Source organism: Juglans microcarpa x Juglans regia, chromosome 3S, assembly GCF_004785595.1.
Source record: "Juglans microcarpa x Juglans regia isolate MS1-56 chromosome 3S, Jm3101_v1.0, whole genome shotgun sequence".
Taxonomy (NCBI): domain Eukaryota; kingdom Viridiplantae; phylum Streptophyta; class Magnoliopsida; order Fagales; family Juglandaceae; genus Juglans; species Juglans microcarpa x Juglans regia.
Genome location: NC_054599.1, coordinates 4,883,749 through 4,909,411, shown reverse-complemented (window position 1 = coordinate 4,909,411; position 25,663 = coordinate 4,883,749). Strand labels below are relative to the sequence as shown.

General features: G+C 34.6%; 3 protein-coding genes and 1 long non-coding RNA gene across 9 annotated transcripts; all 4 read left to right on the top strand.

The window, feature by feature from the left end:
* Window positions 1–2,279: 2,279 nt before the first annotated feature.
* LOC121258239 (uncharacterized protein At4g08330, chloroplastic) lies at window positions 2,280–4,347 on the top strand. Its single transcript, XM_041159670.1, has 2 exons — window positions 2,280–2,656; window positions 3,730–4,347. The coding sequence occupies exons 1-2, from the start codon at window positions 2,547–2,549 to the stop codon at window positions 4,124–4,126; spliced, it is 507 nt and encodes a 168-aa protein (XP_041015604.1). The 5' UTR covers window positions 2,280–2,546; the 3' UTR covers window positions 4,127–4,347.
* A 4,406-nt stretch (window positions 4,348–8,753) lies between these two features.
* On the top strand, window positions 8,754–19,017 carry LOC121257693 (long chain acyl-CoA synthetase 9, chloroplastic-like). Of its 4 annotated transcripts, XM_041158849.1 has the most exons (13): window positions 8,771–8,902; window positions 9,034–9,058; window positions 9,767–10,256; window positions 10,549–10,629; window positions 11,583–11,852; window positions 12,650–12,781; window positions 12,924–13,097; window positions 13,266–13,495; window positions 14,196–14,313; window positions 17,051–17,182; window positions 17,288–17,422; window positions 17,489–17,695; window positions 18,147–19,017. In XM_041158849.1, the coding sequence occupies exons 3-13, from the start codon at window positions 9,810–9,812 to the stop codon at window positions 18,312–18,314; spliced, it is 2,094 nt and encodes a 697-aa protein (XP_041014783.1). In that variant the 5' UTR covers window positions 8,771–8,902; window positions 9,034–9,058; window positions 9,767–9,809; the 3' UTR covers window positions 18,315–19,017. The 4 variants fall into 4 exon arrangements, with proteins under 4 accessions (XP_041014784.1, XP_041014783.1, XP_041014787.1 ...); XM_041158850.1 differs by lacking the exon at window positions 9,034–9,058 and having other exon boundaries at window positions 8,754–8,902; XM_041158853.1 differs by having other exon boundaries at window positions 8,815–9,058; window positions 18,525–19,017.
* LOC121257694 lies at window positions 14,320–15,742 on the top strand. The gene is made up of 2 exons (XR_005939263.1): window positions 14,320–14,961; window positions 15,286–15,742. It is a non-coding gene; the product is annotated as an uncharacterized LOC121257694 (long non-coding RNA).
* A 2,091-nt stretch (window positions 19,018–21,108) lies between the features above and the next one.
* On the top strand, window positions 21,109–23,313 carry LOC121257046. 3 transcript variants are annotated; one of them, XR_005939146.1, is made up of 4 exons: window positions 21,109–21,511; window positions 22,303–22,662; window positions 22,932–22,992; window positions 23,087–23,312. XR_005939146.1 is itself a non-coding variant. In XM_041157908.1 (3 exons), the coding sequence occupies exons 1-2, from the start codon at window positions 21,211–21,213 to the stop codon at window positions 22,659–22,661; spliced, it is 660 nt and encodes a 219-aa protein (XP_041013842.1). In that variant the 5' UTR covers window positions 21,109–21,210; the 3' UTR covers window position 22,662; window positions 22,932–23,313. The 3 variants fall into 3 exon arrangements, 2 of the variants coding, with proteins under 2 accessions (XP_041013842.1, XP_041013843.1); XM_041157908.1 differs by having other exon boundaries at window positions 22,932–23,313; XM_041157909.1 differs by lacking the exons at window positions 22,932–22,992; window positions 23,087–23,312 and having other exon boundaries at window positions 22,303–22,908.
* Window positions 23,314–25,663: the final 2,350 nt, after the last annotated feature.

Here is a 25,663-nt window from a genome sequence, read left to right as displayed (position 1 = left end):
ATCCCACATTCTGTAAAGCTCTCTATTCCAGAGGGAGGATGCGTTGATAAGGAAGGGTACATAGGATCTATTGCCCTCTCAGTTTATGACCAAGCTCAAGGCCTACGATTCCCCTTCATTCGTCTAGTTCGCGATATCTTGTACTTTATAGGGTTGGCTCTGCCTCCTGCTCAACTTTATTCACATGCGTGGTGTGTTCTACTGTGCTCATGTGTAGTTTTTCACATGACCTTGGAGCCCTTGGGGAGACATATCCAGATTTGACCACCAATGAATTCCACTCCTTTTATTTCGTAAAGGGGCTGTGAGGTAACATTTGTAGCTTTTGTGTTTATTCACAACGCCTGGTGGCGTTTGAGCCCCGCCACTATAATGCCAAACAATGGTAGAAAAAAAAATTTCTTTCTTTTTGGTGGAGGTTGGGAATTTCCCGCCTTAGAAAGGGACATCCAAGATTTTCCCGTTTGTGCGAATTGGGGTAAAGTCTCTTACGACAAAAGCCTCTTGTTAGAGCTAATTGATAAAGGATGCTCTCGTGTTGATATAGTCCTCAACTGGGCTAAAGAAAATGATGGTGGTCTGGGGACCAAGCACCTCTTGACCACCACCGACATTGATAGGTTCATCGTGGTGTCGGATTGCGCCCACGTAATGGGGTGTAAACTTAAGGCCGTGACACTTCTGGCAAAGAGGCGTGCTCCTTCGTCTGCTAAGCATCTCAAAAACACCCTCATCGCAGTGAAGGCGACAAGGGTGAAATTACAAAGCCTGCTGTGTAGGTGGAAGTGGAATCAGAAGGGCTCGTGGCTTTTAATTCTAAAGTTGGTGTTGAGAGTTAGGCACCCAAGACCTCTCTTGTGAGGGTGTTAAATTGTGTTAATGGGTCGTGTTCGTATCATGTCAAGATATGTACATTACACTTAATGGTTCAATACGAACACGACCCGTTAAGGATTTCGTGTCAAAATTTCAAACCCGAACACGACACGGTAAGATAACGGGTTGACACGACACGACCCGTTAATGAATAAGAAATAAATTGACATGACATGACACGATCCGTTTTGTTTCAACCCGTTTACGTTAATGGGTTGAACAAATATGATACGACACGACATGACCCGTTTGACTTGATTGATTTTATATAAATATTTAAATATAAATAATATCTATAAAAAATGAAAAATAAGCTACAAGTCTAAAATTACAATCTAAACAAATATGATCCACACAATTTGTAATAATATTCATTATTAAAATTACATCTGAATATAATAAACAGAACATACAATGTAAATATATTAATGTTACAATCCCTAATATAATAAAAAATTAAAAACACAAATCTAAACAAATTTAGAACTTGAATAAGGAAGTGGAGCGTCCTCCTTGCCCTTTAGGTTTAAGGGTATAAAAGTAAATTTAATTTTCTTAACAGGTCATAACGGGTTGACCCGTTAGTGATCCGTTAAGCAATCGTGTATTAACAGGTTAACCCGTTTTGACCCAAACCCGTTAAGGCTAAACCCTAATCCACTTTTATCGTGTCGTATTCGTATTAAATTAACGGGTCGTGTCACATGTTGCCACCCCTAACCTCATCAGGTCTTGACGACTTCAATGAGCTCATGGGGCAAGCTCTTACTGGCTTGGTGACGACCTTCGACTTGCCCTCCAAGGAGTCTGGTTTAGTAGGTACTCCCCCTTTCGAGTTCCTTTTCCTATGGTCACCAGGGCTCCCACCGCTAATTCTATCTAGACCGGCCCCATCCCTCGCTTCCCTCTCCTCTTCTAAGGATGATCCACCCTCTCCTTTTTTACGTTTAAATTAGGAAAAATCGGGAGAAATAAGCATTTATGGATAGTAATAAATTTTATATGCACATCAAACAAATAAAACTTAAGATAATAAAAATAATAATATTAAGATCCTTTCCTTTCTCATATATTTTTTTGTCGTAGTTTAACTTTAAAATAAAATTACATATTTAGTTAATTAATTAAATATAAAATAATATTAAATACAATTTTAAAATATATAAATTTTGCATTTTTTAAAAAAAATAAATTTTATCATGAAAATGTTAGTTTTTTGCTCGTGGATACTGTACTTTCTCTACTTTTTTTTTTTCGAATGAATTTGTAATATATCTTTTAAATTAGATTATGTTACGAAAATGTATGTTGTGTAAATGAAATTACTGTAGTCGTGCTAATACTTTCGGCTGGGCCACGTCGGATAAGGATGATAAAGTCACAGGAGACGCACAAACCCATCCCTACCCGGAGAAAGGTCACCTTCTTCATTTCTTATTCGACCGCTCTTTTGCAGTCCCTCTCTCTCTCTCTCTCTCCCTCTCTCAACTGCTTCGCATCGGCTCCATCTGCGATATCCGAATTAAGAACTCGATTCGTTCAAGTTACCCGGATCGGTGATCAAACTTTGGTCACCTCTCTTCACTCTGGGGAACCGTAGCTTCGAAGAGGTGGTTCTCACCGTCACGGTCACAGGCACGATCGCAGTGATCTTCTGCTTAGAACATCAAATGGAGGAGAAGCCCACGTCTGTCAAAGACGGATATCTGAACAGAAATCACCACAACATTTCCTTTTCTTCCTCCTGTCCTAATCCCTCTCGGAGGGATGTTTCTTATAGGTTCCAACCTCTCTATCTCTCTTAATTGCCTCTTGGTTTGCAGATTTAAATATAAATTTTGTTTTTAATTGGATTTTTTTCTTGGGGACGCCTGATTTTCGCATAATTTCCAATCTTCTCATTTGAAAAACACTTGTGGATTGACTTTGTTTGATAATCGTTGATGCTGATAGGAAGCAAGATCATGGAGAATCAACTTTATTAAGTTTCTTCTTTAATTTCCCCTCGGAATACACAAATTTGATGGTTTTTTTTTTTTTTAATCGGTTATAGACTTATAGTAAACTATTTACGACTTGCGTGATTAAAACGTTTATAGAACCAATCCCAATTGGTGGCTGAACACACATTTCCGTCGCTCACTTTGATGCTTATCATCCTTAATTAGAAAATTTGCTTCAAATTTCAGTTCAAGAAGGAGAGGGTTTTGGCGTCCTCATCTCCTACTATAACTTGTTTTATTGTTTTGAAATTTAAAAAAAATTAAGTATTTATTATATTTTAATTTAAAAAAATTGTAATGTTAAAATAAAATAAGATTAAACCGTTTTTCTATCCAAACAAACTTTAGTCTAATTACGGGTTATTGTCAACTTTTTCGGTAGGTTACCATCCAAAACAAAATGATGCTAGCTACATAAGAACGATGTTTTCTCTTTTTATCTTACTGATCGTTGGGCATATTGTAATTGAAGAAGGGGTTGGACTGAAAATGGCATTTGCAATGCTCCCCTCCCTGGACAAATAGAATACATGTCCAGGGGAGGTTTCTGCCATTACAAGAATAGAATGAATCCACTGTACAAAATTTGAAACATTGCCCCTCTTGAGTTTATGATGCCGTTATCTCTAAAATTATCTCTGTTATATCATCAAAGTCTGACTAGTTTTTTAATCTCTCAATGTCTCATCACCTTGTTTTTAGTGACTTACATCGTCATTTTCAAGCTGAGAGGGACACAATGTTGATTTTCCCGTGGATATTGGTTGCTTTTGTCTTTGTTATGTTGTAGTAGTATACAGATGTTAAGATGGTTCTTTACATGGCATTGACAATAGTCTATTTCGTGCAGCTGTGGTTCTTGTGGGTATGAACTGAACCTAAGCTCTGGCGATCGGAACACCTCAACCATTGGCTCAAAATACGGGAAATCTATAAAGACAGGGATCATATCTTTCTTTTATATTGACGAGAGCAGATTTACTCAGGTTGATGAAATCCAATGCATACCCCACTTTTCTAAGCACTCTTGGGGTTTGATCCGCCGGAGAACCAAACTTCTTTGCCGCAAGTGTGCTAACCCGATTGGAATTGCTTGCAATGATAGTACGTCATTGCACCCTCTTGTAACTGATGCATCCGACTCTTCCTCTGGCAATGAAGTTTCAAGTGGAAGAAAATATGACATCAAAATCCGTGCCTTACAGCCTTCATCTTCTGAAGAAAATGGTACACCGTTTTTCACGTGACATGCTCGGCAGCTCGAGCAAGCTTGTTTTATATGTTCTTTTCTTGTCGAAGAAATATCTGCAGCAACCAAGCCTAGAAATTTCCTGTAAGCCTATTTATCTAAAGGTGGTGTTGTCTTTGTATTGTATTTGTTTGGTGTTTTCCCCTCTTATCTGTATGCTTACATGTACATAACAGTTTCTAATAACTGAATTATAAAGAAAATGGTGCTTAAACTGAAGGGATTTTGGTTGAGAAAATTTTGTATTTATAGAGCTAAACAAAGAGAGTGGTGTGATATTTTTGAACAAGTTATATGGCTTGATTTTGAGTTTGGTGGAGCCTTAAATTGGTTTTGCTGCCCTTTTTTTTTTTCTCTAAACTGGAGCGGATGATAGAGGAACTTGAGCTTTATCTTTATTGTGATTATGTGTTGGAGATTTTATCGAAATCTAAGAGCACTAGTATTAGACTAGTCAAATGTCAGTGAAATCTAAAATATAGTTAAGTTTTGTATAAATGACCTGCATTAGACAAGCTAAAATTCTTTAGTTTAAATTTTGAGCTACGGTAACTCTAAATGAATTTTCAAAGTCGGAGATTTACTATTCACCTCATTAAACCTATATTTTATTCACAAATAATTAAAAAGGTTTTATTAAATTTTTTTAAAAACTTTCATTAGTAAATAAGGCTATATTATATCCAGTTTGGAAATATTTTTTGTAAATAAGGTTATATTATATTGGATAATTAAGTTGATATAAAAAATAGTTGGAAAACAATAATTTTAAATAAAAATTAAATTATTAATTAATAGTATTTACAAAATATAAAAATATATATTAAAAAAATTATTATTAAAATATATAATATTATATTATTATTTTACTTTAAAATAAATAATTTAATATAAATTAATATCTTCAATAATTTTGATTTTAACTAAAACCTTAATTTGTAACCAAAATTTTGACTTGCCAATGCTCTAACACAACGGGACTCTCCCCTTTTTTGTTGGTTTGAATCTTTCTGCTGAATCTGTACTGTAGCTAGGCTCATAATTTCCTCCCATTTTGGACCTTTGTGCTCGCCCAAGTAGTGGAATTGTAATCATATCCAGGTCAAATGGTCAACTTTGGAACTCTGGAATGCTCCTCCATATAGCTGCTTAAAATATAGATTTTCAACTAGATATTTTTATAATGAGATAGATATTTTTATAATGGACGAGATAATTTTATAAATAATAATAAAATAATTTATGGATAATAATAAAATAATTTAAAATAGTTATTAGGCTTTATTTATTTTTTAAATTCATCTCAATTTATTATTATAATTTTTTTAAATTTTAATATAAAATATAATAAATAATTCTATTTTTTAAAATCTTAAAATAATAATAATATTAAAAAATAATATTTTAATAATATTTTATTACCTAAACTCAACTCAACTCAATTAACTCAATTTAATATCTAAACACAGCCTAACTTACACTGTTAGGATCCATGGAATACAGATACAATCATTCAATGTCATGCTGGGAGGGATTGACAAGGGAGGCCATGTATCTATGGGATTTCTACAAGTGTCAACCATCCATTTATACACGTGGACTTCACATCACGAGGCTTCAGCTTCATTTGGGAGTTCAGCGTTCACGTTAAAAAGAAAAGAAAAAGAAAAGAATAGAATTGCATCCCGACTGTTTTACATAGAATTAGCCTCGTTTATTTTTATGAATAAAATAGAATGGGATAAGTTGATATAAAAATTAAAAATTAAAAAAATATTAATAGAATGTATTTTTTAATATTATTATTATTATTTTAAAATTTAAAAAAATTAAATTATTTATTTTACAGTTATTCTAAAGACAATCGGACCGTGCAAACGGTTGGCAATTGGCAACTGACGTGGGTTACATTTAAAAAAGAAAGAGAGAGAAGAAATGCGAGAAAGAGAAATTTGAAAAGAGATTCTCCATAGGTTTTGGCTTGTTCTTCAAGCAGATGAAATGCGATCTGAGGCTTGTTCTTTAAACAGAGATTTAGAGCTTGTTCACATTGTGCTTTGGCTTCGTGTGTTTCTCCGTGGCCGTCTTCTCCGTGTGTTCTTCACATTGTGCATTGAAAAAAAGTGGCGAAAAACTGGATTTGGAAGTCGTCTTTGTCTTCGGCGTCATCTGTTTCCAAACTGGGTAGATCTCTCCTTGTCATAAAAGTCGGTGCGCACTGGTAAGAGCTTCGTGTGGGTCTTCTCCGTGGGCAGCTTCATCCAAGGTTCATTGGATATCCAGATTTGTCTTCGGATAAATGCATATCAACTTTTGAGTTGGTGATGAACTTTCAATAGGGACTTCTATTTTTTCTTGTATCTCTCCGGTGAAGTGTGAACAAATTATCATGATGGCATTTTCAATCTTCCCAACAGGAGGGGATAGCACCATCGTGAAACACTTGCCCTTCCAGTGAATGAGTGTTTGGTTTTGCAAGTATCAAAATTAACAAGTAATTTCTGTTGCCAATTTTAGCACTAATTTAAGAGGAATCTGTGCCAAAATGGTTCTTGCGTGACTTTTGCAGTGGGTTGTAATGCATCGATAAATCTGGGCATGATGAAAAAGGAGTGAGGGAGAATGAGAGTCAAAACGAACCGTTTCATCCAAGTCCAAAACGAACAGTTTCATTTTCCACATAGGCACCGTTTGCAATTTGCACAGCAGTTTTACATGCCGCTTGTATCTAACATTTTTGTTTATTTTATTTTACGTAAGAATTTGAAAAAATTATAATAATTAAATAAGATGATATGATATGAAATGATATGTGTTATAAAAACAGACGACATGGAATAAAAAAGGTGCTTATTTCTCTTGTAGCCTAGGTTAACTTCATTCCCATTATCTTATACATAAATGGTTGAAGAAAGTATTGCCAGATGCCAAATCTCGACAAAAGAGATTAGGGAAATAGGTGTCATGCGTTTGTAGAAGTATAAATTGATTGAAAGAAAAAGTGTTAAATCTATATCAAACTATCTCATTATTATTCACAAATTTATTATTTCATTTCATCTTATTCCTCAAGAATTCTGAGTGAAATAATTTGGTCGGGATTAGGATATATGCAGAATAATTACCAAGTGAAATATTTAACTACAATGGTGCTTCGAATTAACTGGCCAACACCCCTTGTATAGTTGTAGCTACTAAAATCAAGATATTTACAATTCTCTATTTAAATATTTTTCATAATTAGAAAAATAAAAACATGCATTATTTGTACATCGCACATAAGTTATAAGGTATTCTATTATCTAGCCTTTTTTTTTTTTTTTAAACATTCGTTACAACTTAAATGTTTAGATTCTACTTAAAGAATGTTTTTTCTACATAAGTTATATGTTGATGTGGCTTATTGTAATACATTAAATTATTAAATTTGTTTTAGTATAAAATAAATCTAATGTAGTAATGTATCATATTTAGATCTCGTTTGATTATAAAAATGAAATGAGATGATAAATTTCTAAATAGTAATAAAATGATTTGAGTTAAGATTTTTATGAAAATTTGGAAAAGAATAGAGAAAAAGTTGAATTAAAAAATTATAAAGTTAAAAGAAGTTTAAAATATAATTTTTTAATATAATTTTTGTTTTGATACGTGAAAAAATTAAATTATTTTTTGTATTTTATTTAAAAGTTTGATAAAGTTATCATAATTAGGTAATGATTAGATAAAAAACTACAAATTCAAAATTAGAAAATGTTTATGTTTGAATGATATTTGAATGTTAAAATGAGATGAGATAAGATAGTTTAAAAAGTTTGTAAAATCAAACTAGTACTTAGCCATATTAATTTATGAACTTGATTTTCGACGTTTGAATTTAATAATAATTATTAAAACTATAAGAAAATCTAATCAATAAAATGGAATTGGGCCAGTTTGAACAAGAGCAATGCTACGTGCAATCCTAAATAGGGACTGCATTATAAATTTAATCAATTTTATCTTTAAATTTTTTAAAATTATAATAATATTCTTATCAAAATGATATTTTTTTTTTCATTTAATGTAAGGTTTGCACATGCAATCCTTTGGAAATTGCAAATAGAATTTCTCTTTGAACAAATCAAGCCTGGTCTATGTTACATTGAGTAATATTATATACAGTCATGAGTTGTATAAGCACCGTATACTTCTTTAGAAAAAGAGTCAAATCTACTATTAAAAAATTAATCTTTTCATATATATCTTATATTTATTTATTTTTTTTAAAAAAAATACGCAATACTTACATTCTTTATAAGTGCAAATATATTTATCGGTTGCCGTATTAGGTTGGAGATCTTTTAGAAATCTGGTGGTCCATAAAAAACAGAAACCACAACCTCCAGCTTCGTGAAATTGACACTTGGGATTGCCGTTCTGAGTAACCAAAGACATTGCTTTTTTGTCTCTCCTTTTGGACGGCTATGATTTGAGAATCCAAATCTGTATGCCATCTGGGCCACCAGCACCACATCCTACACTTTCCTTCACACAGATTGAACGGCCCATGTCCACCAACGAAAAACACACATCACCACGTGTACAGATTCCAGAAACAACAACAACAATGATCCACAATTTACACTTTTGCCACTCTCTCGACCGCGTATTTATGTTATGTATATTTTGGCAACAAAAAACAGTACACAGACAGCTCCTTCTGAAACTCCAAACCTTCTTCCCTTCGATTTGTCCGCCTCAACTATCCGCCTCCAACCCTACTCCAGCACTAGTAAGTCACCGTTTTCGATCTCTGGGCCCTTTATATTCCTATTCAAACTCTTGGTTTCCAGTTCATTGCTTGAATTCTCGCAATGCTGATCACTTGATACATGTTTTTGTTTTTCTGCTCTTCCGCTTCAGAGCCCAGAACTGAAGATACTTTCAGGTTCACTAATCTGTTTTCTGAAATGAGTTTCCCATGTTTCGTGGTTTCCTGCAACTTATGATTCTTATATTTTTATTTTTTCTTTTTCTATGCGCTACTTACATTGCTTGCTCCTTGAAAATATTTGTTTTTTCTTTTTAGTATCAAGCGCATTGGATTTGTTTATATCTTGTTTTAAGTTCATGTTTGCTGTGATTATTATCTTCCCCCTGTCCTTATATTGGCCTTTGTATATATCTGCAAGGAGTCCATCAAACTATATTGATTTTCGAAAGTTGCCTTACTATGTGTCGATTGATTGTGATATATGCGTAAGTCTCCCCCTCAACATTTTTCATGAATCATCGACTATTTTATTCGTATTTTTTCAAGTTCATTAGCATCATAATCCAAGATATCCTCTTTCTGTAACTCAATCAGTTTGAGATATTTTACTATCTTTGAAAGAAAATGCTTATGTGTTCGTATCTAAGGTTCTATGCTGTACTCCCTATTTCGTTTCTGAACTTATAGATCCGTTAGATATTCAAATTTTTTGACAGGGTGACATTGACATTTGCTAGTTCGTTGTTATGATTTACAAATATCAACATTTTAGTTGAATTTGCATTTTGATCTGATTTTTACTTGTAACATTTGGTTTTATGTTTGTCATAGACTTGGATTTTGGGTTGAATTTATCATTGAGTGGATTTAATCCTGTTTCAGGATTTAAATTGGTGGACTGTTGGGGCCATATAGCTGTCCAAATATGAGTGCCTATATTGTTGGTGTCCTTGTTCCCCTCGTTGTTACTCTTCTACTTAGGAATGCAAAGAATTCAAAGAAAAGGGGGTTGCTCGCTGATGTTGGTGGGGAACCTGGGTATGCTATCCGGAACCATCGGTTCACTTCCCCAGTGCAAACAGCATGGGAAGGTATCTCAACTCTTGCAGAACTTTTTGAGCATTCATGCGAGCAGTACCGCGATAATTACTTACTTGGAACTAGGGAGTTGATTTCAAGGGAGGTTGAAGTCACTGAAGATGGAAGGTCCTTTGAGAAGCTTCATTTGGGAGATTACGAGTGGCTAACCTATGGTAGAGCATTTGAAGCTGTGTGCAACTTTGCGTCTGGTTTAGCTCAACTTGGGCACAGGAAGGAAGAACGTGCAGCAATCTTTGCTGACACAAGAGAAGAATGGTTCATTGCATTGCAGGTGCTTGTCTTATGAGTCCAGTTACATTTAGAACGGATCAGTCTTTTCATGCCTATGGAATATAATGATCCTTATTTTCAGGATTTTTGTCTATATGAAAATATGTTCTGTTGCATGTATGATTTGATTTTAATTTGTCTGCGCTATATCTTTCCAGAAGTATCTCCTCTAGTGACGTGCATCTAATGATGATGGTGGCATTACATTTCTCATAATATTGACAAAGATGTCCTCCATAGTGCCCCTGCCTTTCACAATGGTTTGATGTAACTGATACAGTTTTCAATATCAGGGTTGCTTTAGGCGCAATGTCACTGTTGTGACTATCTATGCATCTTTGGGGGAGGAGGCTTTATGTCATTCATTAAATGAGGTTCTCTCTCTTCTCTCTCTCTCTCTCTGTGCTGGTGTTTTATATTGCATTACAAAGCTGGAATGCCTTTTTAGGCACTCAACTCCCTGCTTGTATTGCCCATCCCAGAATTTAAGTTTAAACATGAAAAAAAGACAAAGCTATGCGTGTTATCTTTTTCCCCATGTAATGGTATAACTTTCGTAATTGAGATGTATTGCTTTCTAAATAGTATATTTCTTCATATTCATTGTACTATGTATCACTTTTGGTATTTTAAAACGAGTAGAACTTCATTCGGAAGATTACAGGAATTTCCGGATGGTAATTGTAACCTAAGTGTAGATTTAGGTGAAAACTAATCTTACAACCTATGCACTTCTTGTTGTGCAAGGAATGTCTCCCAGGTTGATATATTCTCTCACTTTTGATTTTCTTGTCTGAATCATCCCAAAAGAAGCAAACAATTCTTTTCTTTGTGTCAAAGTATTGAGTGCCACAGGACTTGTTATTGAAAACATATCTGAAGGTTGTATCCCTATGTTCTTATGAAGAATCTAGTTACGTGTTTTGGAGACCTCATTTTTTACACTGACGCGTTTCAAACATCTTTCTAGAAACTATCATTTTTTAATAATTATTTTGTCCACATATTAGTGAAATGTGAACTCTAGTTCCTTAAGTTTACAAATCTCTTTTCTGAGTCGTTGCTTTCTTTATGCATGCATGGTTAAAGAGTGTCTATATTGGTGATAAACAGCTTAAAAGATGGGCTAGGCAATTAACAAGTTACTTTTCAATTAATTTATGTTACAATTTTCTGCAGCTGGTTATTTCCTATATCCGATCCAATGAATAACTCTGGCATTTAATAAGTGGAGTTAATGTGGTAGTTCAAAACTAGTTCCTTGCCTCTTAAGTCGCATTATTACTCAATACTGATTAGTTTTATTTTTATTTTTCTTTTGTTCCAGACAGAGGTTACTACTGTGATATGTGGATGCAAAGAACTAAAGAAACTCATAGAGATAAGTGAACAACTTGACACGGTTAAACGTGTGATATGTATGGATGATGAGATCCCCTCTAATGCCTCATACGTTGAGCAGGGCAAAAGCTGGACAATTACCTCATTTGTAGATGTGGAAAGTCTTGGCAGAGAAAATCCTGTTGACGCCGACTTACCACTTCCAGCTGATATTGCAGTTATAATGTACACAAGTGGGAGTACTGGATTGCCTAAGGTTAGAAGCATCTGATTTATATCATTATTCTTCTGGTTTCTAAAAGTTTTGTCCATTGCATTTTCCTCCTTGTTTCTCTGTCTTTCCCTATCTACATATCTACTTGGATGGATGGGAATTAAGAATTTCCTCGGTATGGTTTATAGTTACATTTCTCTGCAATATGAGAATGCTGTCACAAGTGGAGCCACTTCTGTATTTGCTAGTTCAAGTGGAAACCAGACAATTTGAGGCAGATTGCTCATTGCTGATCTTCACAATTCAAATGGCTGGTCCAGTATGATACTCAGAAAACTAGTTTTTACATATTAGAGAGGGAATGATGGGCTTTGTAGGTTTCTCATGTAGTGTTGGTTCTGAACAACTGGTTCGTGAACATTTTGGCAGATCCTGGTATCACTTTGTTTGGATTGGAGGATTCTCCATTAACTATGAATTCAAAATCTACATATCTTCTCCCTGTATTGTTGGGTGGGTGATCCCTTGTCCCTATATATCTTTAGGCTTTTCACTGATCAAAATATTTCTTTAGGCTTTTTCTCTCAAAGTCTTTTTTTTTTTTTTTTTTTTTTTAAATCAGTGTTCCTCATATACTTCTTGTGTACTTCATACTTCAGTCATATCTCTTTGTGTCTTTTTAATGAATTTTATTCATGAGCAATGTTTGTCTTAAACTTGCTGATGTTAAAAAATTCCTTCTTAGATGATAGTTAAATGCTCAATGGTCTGACAAGGGTTAATCAATTCAGATAAGAGTATCTAGTGCTAATTCACCTTTGCTTTTACACCTTATACAGGGTGTAATGATGACACATGCCAATGTCCTAGCTACAGTTTCTGCCGTCATGACAATTGTTCCTGGCCTTGGAAGCAAGGATATTTACATGGCATACCTACCCATGGCTCATATCCTTGAATTAGCTGCTGAGGTACGGTGATTCTGTAAAGTGGTTCTATTGATTACTATTGAAGTTCAATGGGTATTTTGCATCCATTTATTACAGTAGGTTATTATATTCTTATTTTTCTTTCTAATGTGTCTTTCAAAAACTTTCACTCTTCTTGTCGTAGAATGTGATTGCTGCTGTTGGAAGTGCTATAGGATATGGATCACCTTTGACGCTTACGGATACATCAAGCAAGATAAAAAAAGGAACAAAGGGGGATGCCACTGTGCTGTTGCCAACTTTAATGACAGCTGTCCCAGCAATTCTTGACCGCGTTCGTGATGGGGTACTCAAGAAGGTTTGTAAATTTGTTTTGCGTGTATGGTACCTGCATGAATGAATGCATGGGAATTTTTAAAGGCATTTGAATGTGTGTTTGTATGCATCTGCAAATCTACTTTTAGATTGTGTGAAACTTCCAAATTATAGGTGACTTCCACCACTATTGATCCCTCCAAAATTTCAGGTAAATGCAAAGGGTGGATTAGCAAAGAAGTTGTTTGACTTGGCATATGCTCGTAGGTTGTCTGCGGTAAATGGTAGTTGGTTTGGGGCTTTTGGCCTGGAAAAGGCCGTTTGGGATTTTATTGTGTTTAGAAAGGTCAGAGCAATTCTGGGAGGTCGCATCCGCTTTGTGCTGTCTGGAGGTGCTCCTCTCTCCGGTGATACTCAGAGATTCATCAACATTTGTCTTGGGTTAGTATCCTAGCAAACTTAAGTTATCATTACATATAATTGAAATTAAGAACCTCCAAATAAAGGTATGATCATGCTGCAATCTTCAAACTTGCTATAAATTAAAAGGTGCAAAATAATTTTTTCCTACCTAGTGTAGGAGTCACTGCTTCCTTCTAGAGTATTAGACTAAGCACTCTCTTTCTCATGCACAACAAATAACATAGAGGTGTATAATGTCACGAAGAAAAGTAAACCACTGTAGAATTATGCAAACTTTCATTTCTAGTTGAACCACATTTTGAATTTTTGTACACAGCTTAGATATTGAGCTCCTCCTTTCCTTTGATTTAATCCTCTGAAAGACCTGAAATCCTGAAACAGAACTAATTAGAGTCATATGAACAAGAGCATGTGATACTGAATGTCCTATTTGATGTTAATAGAAACACATCATAAAATGCGTAATTACAATTTTTCTCCTTATTACTTAAGCTGCTGGAAAAACCAGTAGTTACTGTCTCTATTGAAATTAGGCCATCAGGTTGGCCTTTCTAGTTGGTACCTCTATGTATGCTGAATTTAATACTATAAAAGAGTGCATTTGTGATGTTATGAGACACTTTGCTGAGAAGGTTTATATTTGACCGTGTGAAGAATAACTATCCACTATAATTTTTTTTTATCTAATTTAACATTCTAATTAGATTGCTATTTACAGTGCTCCAATAGGTCAAGGTTATGGTCTTACTGAGACTTCTGCTGGTGCGACATTTTCTGAGGTCGATGATACATCTGTTGGTCGTGTTGGAGCTCCACTTCCTTGCTCATTCATTAAGGTAATGGATAACTAAAAGTACTTTTATCTGCTTAAATGAAAACCTTTTGAACAACACATGCAAATTTTTCAAAATTTTGTGTGAATTTAAAACTGTGGCTACTGGTATGTTAGATAAATGCATTTCTTCATTTCAGTTTAGTGTCAATATATCCAACTTTCATCTTCCATAGAAAATGCTTATGAAATAGGTTTTAAAGCACATGAATCCAAAACATGAGCCTCAAGGCATGACGTAGCCTTCATGCACTCGTCCTTCTTTCTTTTTAAATGACCACTGGTGGAGAGTCTAGAATTAAAGATTAGGTCCAGGATTCAAGTTGAATCGGCCTTCCCTCATATCTCCGGGTGGGGCAAGTATTTCGATCAAATGTTTGTAAGGTTGCGTACTTTCAGGAAATGTTCAAAACAAAGAATTTACAATCATAGAATGCCACGGTCTCAGTAGATTGAGGAAAGAGAAGAGATCTATTGAGAAAAATATTTATCTCAGAGAAACTGTTTGAAGTTTATAAACTTGCAAGTAAGATTTGTGGTTGATAAAATCTCGACAGTTACATCCAATCACGAACTTTTTAGACATACAGAGTGAGAAATTCCTTGGAAAGTTTTGCGGGAAAAGTCCCTTAAACGTGTGTGTCTGGGGTGTGTGAATTTGAGAGGAATATTGATAAAAAGCATCGAAGCTCTAAAATGGAGTTGGTATGTTGCTGATAGTTGAAACTGTTGGTGCATAGGGGCTGCAAAATAAAAAATAGTGTGAGAAAAGAGTTTGCTTCAAGGCACGTTACAATATCACTTTCCTTAAGACAATATTCGACCCCACCAATAACGGTATGCACACGGGTTACATGCAAATTTGCCTCCAAGATACAATGAAGTCCAAAACAAGTTAGTTTGTCTAATTGCGTTATGCACACACGAAATTAGACCCCAAATACCCTCATATTTTGCTATTCAACCAAGATATTAGAAATTTGAGAGGAATATTGATCAAAAGCATCGAAGCTCTGAAATGGAGTTGGTATGTTGCTGATAGTTGAAACTGTTGGTGCAAAGGGGCTGCAAAACAAAAAATAGTGAGAGAAAAGAGTTTGCTTCAAGGCATGTTACAATATCGCTTTCCTTAAGACAATATTCGTCTCCACCAATAACGGTATGCACACGGATTATACGCGAATTTGTCTCCAAGATACAAGGAAGCCTCAACAAGTCAGTTTTTCTAATTGCGTTATGCACATACGAAATTAGACCCCAAATACCCTCAGATTCTTTTATTCAACCAAGATATTAGAAATTTCTCTATAGAATAAATAGATCCTAATGATAAGTTTTGAAGAAATGAAAACTTTTGGGAGAGAGAACTTTGAAACTGGCTTGTCAGATTGTCTAATTCGTTGGCCAATGGGTCTATTTATAGATGACCAAACGATAAGAATGAAAAGTTACACCTTTTCATAAATCTGTTCCTAATACGTACATATATTACACCTGCTGACAAGCAACACGACACTTGGACTTGGTCCAACGGTCATGTGCGCTTCCACCAATCAGTTTGTACTGGTTTGAAACCCAGCCAACGCGTCCTTCAAGATTAATTTTTACATTAATTTCCTAAGGCACCTTGGGCTCATGGATCGCACGCCCAAACCTGTGTGGGCTGACTCTTCCATGTGGCTTAAACAAAGGCATCAATGCCACTAGGCTAGATCAGTTTCGTTATAATTTCTCTCTTTCCAAAATAACTCATATCTTCCAAAATCAATCCCAAAAATGATATTAATAATAAATCTAATATATAATTATTTTGAAAATATTTTCAACAATCTCCCGCCATTTTCAAAATATATCTTGGTTAGAATAGGAAAACTTAGACATAGTCTTTTGGACTTGAACCTTCACATAATAAAAATACATCAAAGTTAATCAGAATGGCATAGTAGACATGCTTTGAACTAACGATTCTATACGATTGGCCGGATATATCTCACATATAAATTTTCTTCTCTTTGGGTAGTTCATAAAAGCTGACACATGGATTGGCATTGTGTCTATATGCTTGTTTCATGAGTGCTCTAGAGACAAAGCCTAATTTGCATAGGAGGTAGCACCACTCCTGACACTCATATAGGTAGACTTATCAAATGTGTCCTGTAACTAAATACTTTAACAAAACCATGTTATAAGTCTATTAAGAGCTGAGGATATGCCTCAGATGCTGAGGCGAGTTCTCAAAAGCCTTACTATTGTTCTAACTCCATGATATTTTTTTGTGATACACTCACTTCGAAATTATTTTCTAATCTTAGCTTTCTTAGTAATGATGTTTTTTAGTTGGTTCAATTCCCCCCCACAAACACACAAAATTTATTTCTTCTTCTTCTTTTTCTTTCCGAATGACAACTGTATATTTACATGCAGAAGTAATACATTAAGTATATAAGGTCGTCATAGCTTGCATGGCCATTCGCTGGGGGCAGCCTTTTTTTGAACTTTTTTTATTGTCTTATAATTCTTTGTTTTGGGTACTCATCATGAAACTTTGTAAGAATTGAAATTTTTCTATGTTGACTATGATAATTATTGCAACACATATACCCTATATCTCATTTATCTGTGTAACAACGATCAATCTAACGGTATCCAATGAGAACTTTCCTTTGTGATGTACATTTTACTTGATCATTATGTTCAGGGAAGTATCTATTCATATCAACATCTGGTCTTTTCTATCTCAGTTAATTGATTGGCCTGAAGGTGGATATCTAACCAGTGATTCACCAATGCCTCGTGGGGAGATAGTGGTTGGTGGTCCAAATGTTACAGTTGGATATTTCAAAAATGAAGAAAAAACAAAAGAATTATACAAGGTAGAGTTCAAAGTTTCCATTCTGTAGCCATAGATACATTGGAAGTTGTGAATTATGCATTTCGTTTTTTTATTTGTTCATTTCTTTAATTTTTTCTTGTGAAAGGTCGATGAGAGAGGAATGAAATGGTACTATACTGGTGACATAGGGCAGTTTCATGCTGATGGTTGCCTTGAGATAATTGATCGCAAAAAAGACATAGTCAAACTTCAGCATGGGGAGTATGTCTCCCTAGGCAAGGTATGTGCAAAATGAAATGTATTTCTTCATTGAACCTTCTTCAGGGGCTAAAGTTTTTCCCTACAGGTTGAAGCCGCTCTTCTTGTTAGCCCCTATGTCGACAATATCATGTTGCATGCTGATCCCTTTCATAGTTACTGTGTGGCTCTGGTGGTAGCTTCTCAGCATACGGTGGAAGATTGGGCTTCGAAGCAAGGAATTCCTTTTACTGACTTTGCAGACTTGTGTGAGAAAGCCGAAACGAAGAAGGAACTTCTTGCATCAATCCAAAAGGTATCTATGGTGGATCAAATCCATATGAATCTGACTTTAGCTTAATGTTTAGGAATTCAACTTCAAGTCCTGAAGAGGGTGCCCTTCTATGATTATTATGCGTTTCCTACCCATTTTGCAACTTCAAGACTCAATACATAATATACTTGGGAGGGAATGTTTATGTCCAGCATCCGAGATGGATGGTTAAAAAATTTGGGATTGAGTCGAAAGAGATAATGCAAAAGTTGAGTTGGCCAAGGTTTAGGAACCAGAACTCTTGGAGAGACCGTCCCAGTGCTCAATACGTATTGTCTAGTATTAACTAAAAGTGGGTCTGGGACACCTCATTGCCTTTGATATGAAAAATAACATGAGTCTCAACACCCAACAACATAAACTAAAACATCCACCTGGTTCAACTTGCTTTAACTTTCATATCTTTTTTTGTTATATACTTAAATGATTACAGGAAGCAAAGCGGGCACGGTTGCAGAAGTTTGAGATTCCCATAAAAATCAAAGTGCTTTCTGAGCCGTGGACTCCTGAATCTGGCCTAGTCACGGCAGCTTTCAAGATCAAGAGAGAGATTATTAGAAAGGCTTTCTCTGAAGAACTCTCTAAATTATATGCCTCGTGATTCTTGGGAAAAACTTGGGCTGGTTTACTTTTTCCTTCTTTTAATTGCCGCCGGGGATGAAGAGGAGACGAGGTTGTTTCTGCCTTTATATTTTTATAACATGCTGGGAATCATTGTTAGGAAAAATTGACATGTATTGATTTTGGGTACTTAGAATCAATACAATTGTCTCCAATTTTTGTCAGTGTATTTTCATGTTTATTGTTGCTGTTTCAAAAGGTAGTCCCTAGCAAAATCTGAAGATCGTGGATGTGTTACCACAGATGAATTGAACAGAATCACATACAGCAGGTTACTTTGTATCCAGTCAAGCTTTCAAATATATCTTAAATTTTGTGCTTGGAAAAAAAGGAAGGAACAATGTAGACAATACAAATGTGAGCAGCAGGTTACTGTGAAAGTAGGGGAAAGAGGCAAAGAGCTACCATCCAAAAACAAGGAAATTCTCCATTGCAATGGGGTTGTCTTGCATGTTCTGACAAGGCAAGCTTTGTATTCATGTAGTTGGTGCAAGTGTTTTCCTTCTTTCTTTTCCGTTTCAAATCGATGAGCCTACCACCAGCAGCCTTGGCAAAATCCTTGCAAGAGCAATCTACTCTTCCTCCTTAGATGTGTTGCACGTTTTTAATGACTTCATAAATCAATCACATTCCATTGATGTGATTGAAGATAGTAAAAGAATAATATTATTTTTCTTTCCATAGTCCATGGGAATAGACTGAACAGCTCCTTTTAGAATATTATTCCCATGTACTACTGCAGATAACTGAAAAGGTTTTAAAGAAAGGAAGATTATGGTACAGTGAAAGAGAACTGGGTAATGGGTGTGGGAAAGGGGTGACTCAGTCTGGAAAAGACTACACAATCAGGTGGCAAGAGGGGAGACCCACATCCAGCTCTGGTCCATGATTATGAGCCTGACTTTGAAAGCTGAAGCCAAGCCTAACCCATTTGGCAAATCCACCACCCACACCCGTCTCTCCCATGTGAACATCGGCTTATTTGTTTCCTTCATTACTACTTGGAGCCTTCAAAGAAGTTTCAAGGACAGTCCCATTGCCGTCCTTCCTGCCTTTTCCATATATCCATATTGAAAAATATTAATTGTTTCTGTTTTGTATTTTGTCATCTCCAATTACAACTACTTGGAGTGGTTTTATTTTTAAACAATTAGCTTATAATATTTCCACTTATTGGCTTATATCCCCAAGAGAAATGCTATTAATCATTTCATTATCCCATTGTATCGCATCAATTTATTGAAAAAATGTTTGTTATATTTCACTTATATATTAATCTTTTTTATGTACTATAAAACTTACTGTATTATAGAAGTATTAAAGTGAGATGAGAATTAAGATCCACAAAAAGATTTCACAAAAGTAAACTCACAATCTAACATATCTAGATGTGATATGTTAGATTTATTTTATAATTAAAAGAACTTTACAATTTGACGTATAATATTAAGACACATCAATTTATGAGGTTATTCATAAAAGGGGTTTTTTTTTTTTTTTTTGTTTTTTGAATGAATCATTTCTCAAGTGAGATAAGTATAGTAAGATAAATATATAAAAAAATATTGAGAAATATCCTTCCTTACTTTGATTTGTGTGATCTCCAGTGATGAGCATCATATTTTAAATAGTTTTTCGTTTAAATGGCTGACTGGTGAATAACTTGTCTCATTTGTTTTTGCAGAAAAGATGAGTTAAAAATTGAATAAAATATTATTAAAATATATTTTTTTAATATTATTTTTGTTTTAAAATTAAAAAAATTGAATTATTTATTTTATTTTATATAAAAATTTAAAAAAATTATAATAATTAAATAAAATGAATTGAAAAATTTTATAAAAACAAATTAGGCGAAATACATTTAGCAAGTATGACTAAGAATGAATGAAATCTAGGGTAAAAACTAAAAGTAACGTCATTAGAAAAAAAAAAAATAGAATATTACAACCTACAGTATTTTATAAAACTAAAATAATTTCATGACTGTATACAAAACCGTGGTCCATAATTCCATACGTTCGATATCAGAGAAAAGGTTAACTAGAGTGACAGTATCTATTCTCTCTTTTTACCAGGGAATGCAATCGAAGTTCATTCCTCTTTAAATGATACTCTTCAGAACTCGTTCCTCTCTATCCACTGGATATCAGACACCTCTCACCCTCACCATTGCTTTGAGAACTGAGTCAAGATAAAAAGGGTTCAATACGTACATGATGAGGCAGTTCTTTTGTTTTTCTTTCTGTTTTCTCTTCTGAAAATACTTGGGCAGATTAAATTCTAAAGAAAAATGTTAAAAATTACTGATAATTTTTTTTATTTAAGGATTAAAGAAGTGATTATTAGTGAATTAATATTTTTTTATTTTTTAAAAATATTTAAAAATTTCATCAGTTTATTATCAGTCTCCGTAGCATTACCCAGAAAGAAAATAACCTAAGCAATATTACACTTTGTTACTACCTAATATATTATATTAGAATAATGGTATATATAGTTTTAAAATGCTTAAATTTTATTTTTTTATAAAAATAATTTTTTGTAGATTTCAAATTTATTTAATTTTTTTTAAAGAATGCAACACCAAAAATTAAAAATATCATTTTATTATTATTATTATTATTATTATTATTATTATTATTATTATTATTATTATTATTATTATTATTATTATTATTATTACTACACGATGGGCTATTGATTTGTTTGTGGGCCATAAGCATATATGTTCAACTTTTCTGTATACTATAAAATGAATCTCCACCATATAAATTCACAGAACTCAGTCACTGATCACTCCTTTAGATTCAAATATTTTCTTTTTGTGTTCTCCACTGTACGTGCTTTCTTATTCACCTTTCCTCAACTATAACATGAATGGTTACAGAGAAGAAAACTCGTTAATCTGCTATTTTCATCCCAACCAAGTGGAAATAGGGGTCTGCCCCTTGTGCCTGAATGAGAGGCTCCTAATCTTGGCCTCAAAACAAGGCCACCTTTCTTCTACAGCTCGAAGCAGCACCCGTAGATCAGCACAATGCTCCTCCAAACACAGAATGCCACACATCACTCTTCCAAAGATCTTTGCTCTCGGAGGCTCTCTTCTCAGTCGACTCGAGTTCCGGCATTGGAAATCCGAGCACTCAGATCACGATGCCTCCACTAGTCAAGAAGGTATTGCTATATAATTAGTACTGCTACTGATCCTCTTATCATTCCTACTATTGTTAACTTACGATCATCACAAGTTTCCATTACCATTATATATAGCAGATTTAAAATTTCCCACCTTTGTTTGCGTCTGTATTTGCGAGTTTATCTTTTTGTATACTGATAAAGTTATGGTCAGAGCAAAGCAGCACAGGGATAGTGTGGCAAACAGAAAATTTGAATGGCATTGTGCGTGTTAGGAGTAATTTGGGTCTGAAATTTATGGAATAATAGGAATATACTCACATATAGAGAGACTTTTGAGAAATCATGATAGTTTAACCAACTTCGAAAAAAAATATCATGTCTGCTAGCTAAATCTTGAAAATACAAACCAAGAGACTTGTAAAGAAGGATATTTGAAATCATCGATGCGCTTCGAATTCAGGGTTTTTGACAAAATAGTAGTGAAGACAAGCAAGAACATTCTATTGCCGATTTATACATACATATATATATATATATATATATATGCAATGAGATCTAGGAGAGATCCCTCTCGGATCATGACCCATATCCCTTAGCCTAGATATATAATATTTATTGACAGTAAATAATAGCATGAAATGCAGGTATAACTTATTTGGATCTGTGCAATTCAGGTCGTGATTTACCACATTTGGGTTCAAAGAACATGTATATCTTTTAGTTAATTTCCATATATATATGAACGAAACGATTTTGTTTTTGTACGTATAAGTTCTTTAATTATATTTTTTCTTGTTTTGGCATCCATTTTCACACTCGCAATTTAGCTTTTGAAGACTCGTTTATATCAATTAAGTTTGGAGACAACGGTGCGGCCTCGTGGGAGAAGAATCCAGTACTTTCTTCTAAGGTCCCTCTAGAGAACTGCAACATATCTCGGAATCACCCGGCCTTGTTCACCAAAGAAGCCAAGGAGACGGCAACCACCAAGTCTGTAGTAGAACATGGGAAACCCCGTGCCTCACTCAGGTGGCGGAAGAGGATTGGTCACCTGTTCCAGCTCATCAGATGGAAAAGGTCCAACAAGGGCAATGTGTGCCACGTGAGCAGCAAGGTGGAGGGAGTGAAGGTGATCAGGAAGAGTTGGATAAGGACTCTGACAAAGAGAAAGACCACCATGGAATAAAGCAGGTTAAAGGTTTTGTACGAAGTGAAAACAGTCGATTTCTTTTCACACTCTCATACCAATTTGATGGATGTGGGTTGATGCTCAAATGTGACTGTAAAGCTACATATATATATATATATATATATATTTATATATACATATTGTGGAGATGGTAAAGTCAATATAACTTTATCACTCAAAAATGTGCTTTTCTTTGCTTTGAAATCTTGTGGGGGTCCTTTTACTTTTCCCGCTGTCTCTTTTAATTCCATTGTTTTTTTAATGCAGATGACAGTCTGTAATAGGAATGTTGAAATGTGCTCCGGTTTCAGAAATGGATGGCCAAAAGGTAGATATATATATAAATGTATAGATCAGAAAAAGCATTTATAAGCTAGCTGTGAGTTATTTTGGATATACCGAGCATGCAGCATGCATGTTAGGTGTAACAAAGTGGGAAACAAATGGAGAACAATGGCCCATAAACAGTGCTAGAAAACTTGTCGTATCGTTGTCTTCGGTGGGAGAATATCTTGTTCCTTCTTCTCTGAACACACAAAATGCAGGAAGTGCAGAGAGCCATATCGAATGTTTTTGCTTTTATATATATATTTATATAAATGATATGTTTCATGGATTAGAAAATGGTCATTAATTTATGTGCAAATGTTCAATTAGCTAGGTTAACTTGTTTGTTTAATTATTTCTGTCCTTTACTTGGGGTAGTTTGTCCCAAGTGTAAACAAGCGCACGCTGCTCTAGCTAGCTAGTCTTGGGACCATTGATTTGCTACGTACAGGACCGCATCGGAGGTTCGAACAGCGATCTTATATGTATGTATGGAGTGGACGAAAATGACAGGACATGAATCTTCACCCAACTTCATGTATGTCATCAACAACTGCGCGCACAAGAAGACGGCCTATTCTCTAAGATATTATTATATACATATATTAAACACATGCAGCATATAATATATAAATGGAAGAGTTACCCTAATATTGGAGTTTTAATTGGATATTATTTGAAAGCCCAGTACAAGATCAGATTTTAGCATATATGAGCGCGAGAATAGTGAGAACACGATCCAATATTAATGCAACAAAAAAGATGAGCCACTCTAGATATATATACATAGTTCTGAAGATGTAATTCCGGCCGGTTGATGATTAATGTCGTTGGGAATACCACTCGACCAAAACTAAAAACGAAGGGGAGAATTACATGAAATAATCTGTAAAAGAAACATCACTCGACAAGGCGATGCATGCATGGTCCACGTGGCAGGTGTAGATGATCCAAATTCTCAAAGAAAATATAATAAAGGAAAACTAAAGAGAAAATGGAAGGGCCGACAAGGGAAGCCGGCTGCTAGGGAGGAAAGATGGGAAGGACTGCTCTCCCTCCATCATGATCTCTTGTCGATGGATGAACTCAACATGCGTCGGTACGTTGAGAGAAAAATAAGCAAGAAAATATGAAAAGAAATGCATATATTGTTAGCATTATTTAAATTAATAGACCTACACAGATTAGAAATTTCACATTGTATAATTACTTAATATAAAGTTTGGATATTAATGTTTGTAAGGCCAAATAAATGTAATCAATAAAGTAACATAACTGGGCCAACACATCTCTTGAAGCCCGTGATTTTGGTTAGTTCTTGAGCATAAAGTGATACGGGCACAATTCATGTATAAAAACTCATTAAGGACTTATATAATTCCATTGTTTTACGATGGGCAAAACTGAAATTCTGGGTATTATATAAGATTATGGTCCTCACTCCAAATTCACTTTTTCTACTTTACACATCCTATCATTATGAGTTTTTACTAGAAAGTGAATATTGGACATGGAAGATCATACCGTTGCGCTCTTCCATCCAATGGCTATAGGTACGCACTTTTATTATGTTTTCTACATGGATTTGACAAGAAATCTTGGTGTTCTCAGATTTTATTCAAAATCCAACATATATATGTTGATAAATGAATGTGGGAGCTAGGGAGAAGGGGTTCTGATTCTTCCCTCCTAAAGAGTGCGAGAAGTTAAGAGTTTTAGGGGAGCTAGATGATCAAGAGGCCAGGCAGAGATAAAAAATTACAATTAGTGTACTCTTGCTCAATATATATGTTTCATTATACCATGCAATGAGGTTTTTTGTGTATATATATATATATATTACTCATTTGCTTATATTAGATTAGGATGAAGAGTGCTAATTTTCCTGTTTCTAGTAGTTTGAGGGTGAAAATGTATCAATTTTAAAGGTTCATAGTGCAAAGTGTAAAACATGACCTTATAGTTTACGAATGAGTGCTCTAATTTCATGCAGTCAATAACTATTTTGATAAGCTGTACGTTGCATTCCTAATAAACTTGAGAATGCAAATGAAATTAATTGACTTCTTTTTTAGGAGTGACTTTTAAAATGTATATGTTCACCATCGTACGTGCGTGCTGCAGTACTTCTTGTGAAAATATATATAAAAGAACATTAGTATGTTTTTATGGTACTTCACAGCACTAGTGGTGGAGGCATAAAAAGGATGTACCATGTATCTCTGAGAGAGAGAGAGAGTTTGTGGGTAAGGAGGGTAGGAAAGATCAGTAGAGTGGGCGAGGGAGGACCCAGCAAGCAAAGCCTTTCATCCACCAAATATGAAGTGGAGATAGGCACATTGTTTTGTCACACCTCATATGACATCATCATCTCTCTTGCTTCAGTTACTTCATTTTACAACAATTTTTCTATTCATTTTATATTTGCTCGTTGGATTCATATATATATATATATATATATATATATATATATATATATATATATATATTACTTAAACATACAACCACTTAAAATGTGATTAGAAATGACAAAATCTAAGGAAAAAAAAACAACATTTATCTTCTATTTATGGTTTGGTTCGTTGTGTTTCCCTATATACCTTTTCTTCTGCAAAAACAAGTTGATAAATTAAGAAAAAAAGAAGTAATAGTCTGTCAGCACAGTATCAGTT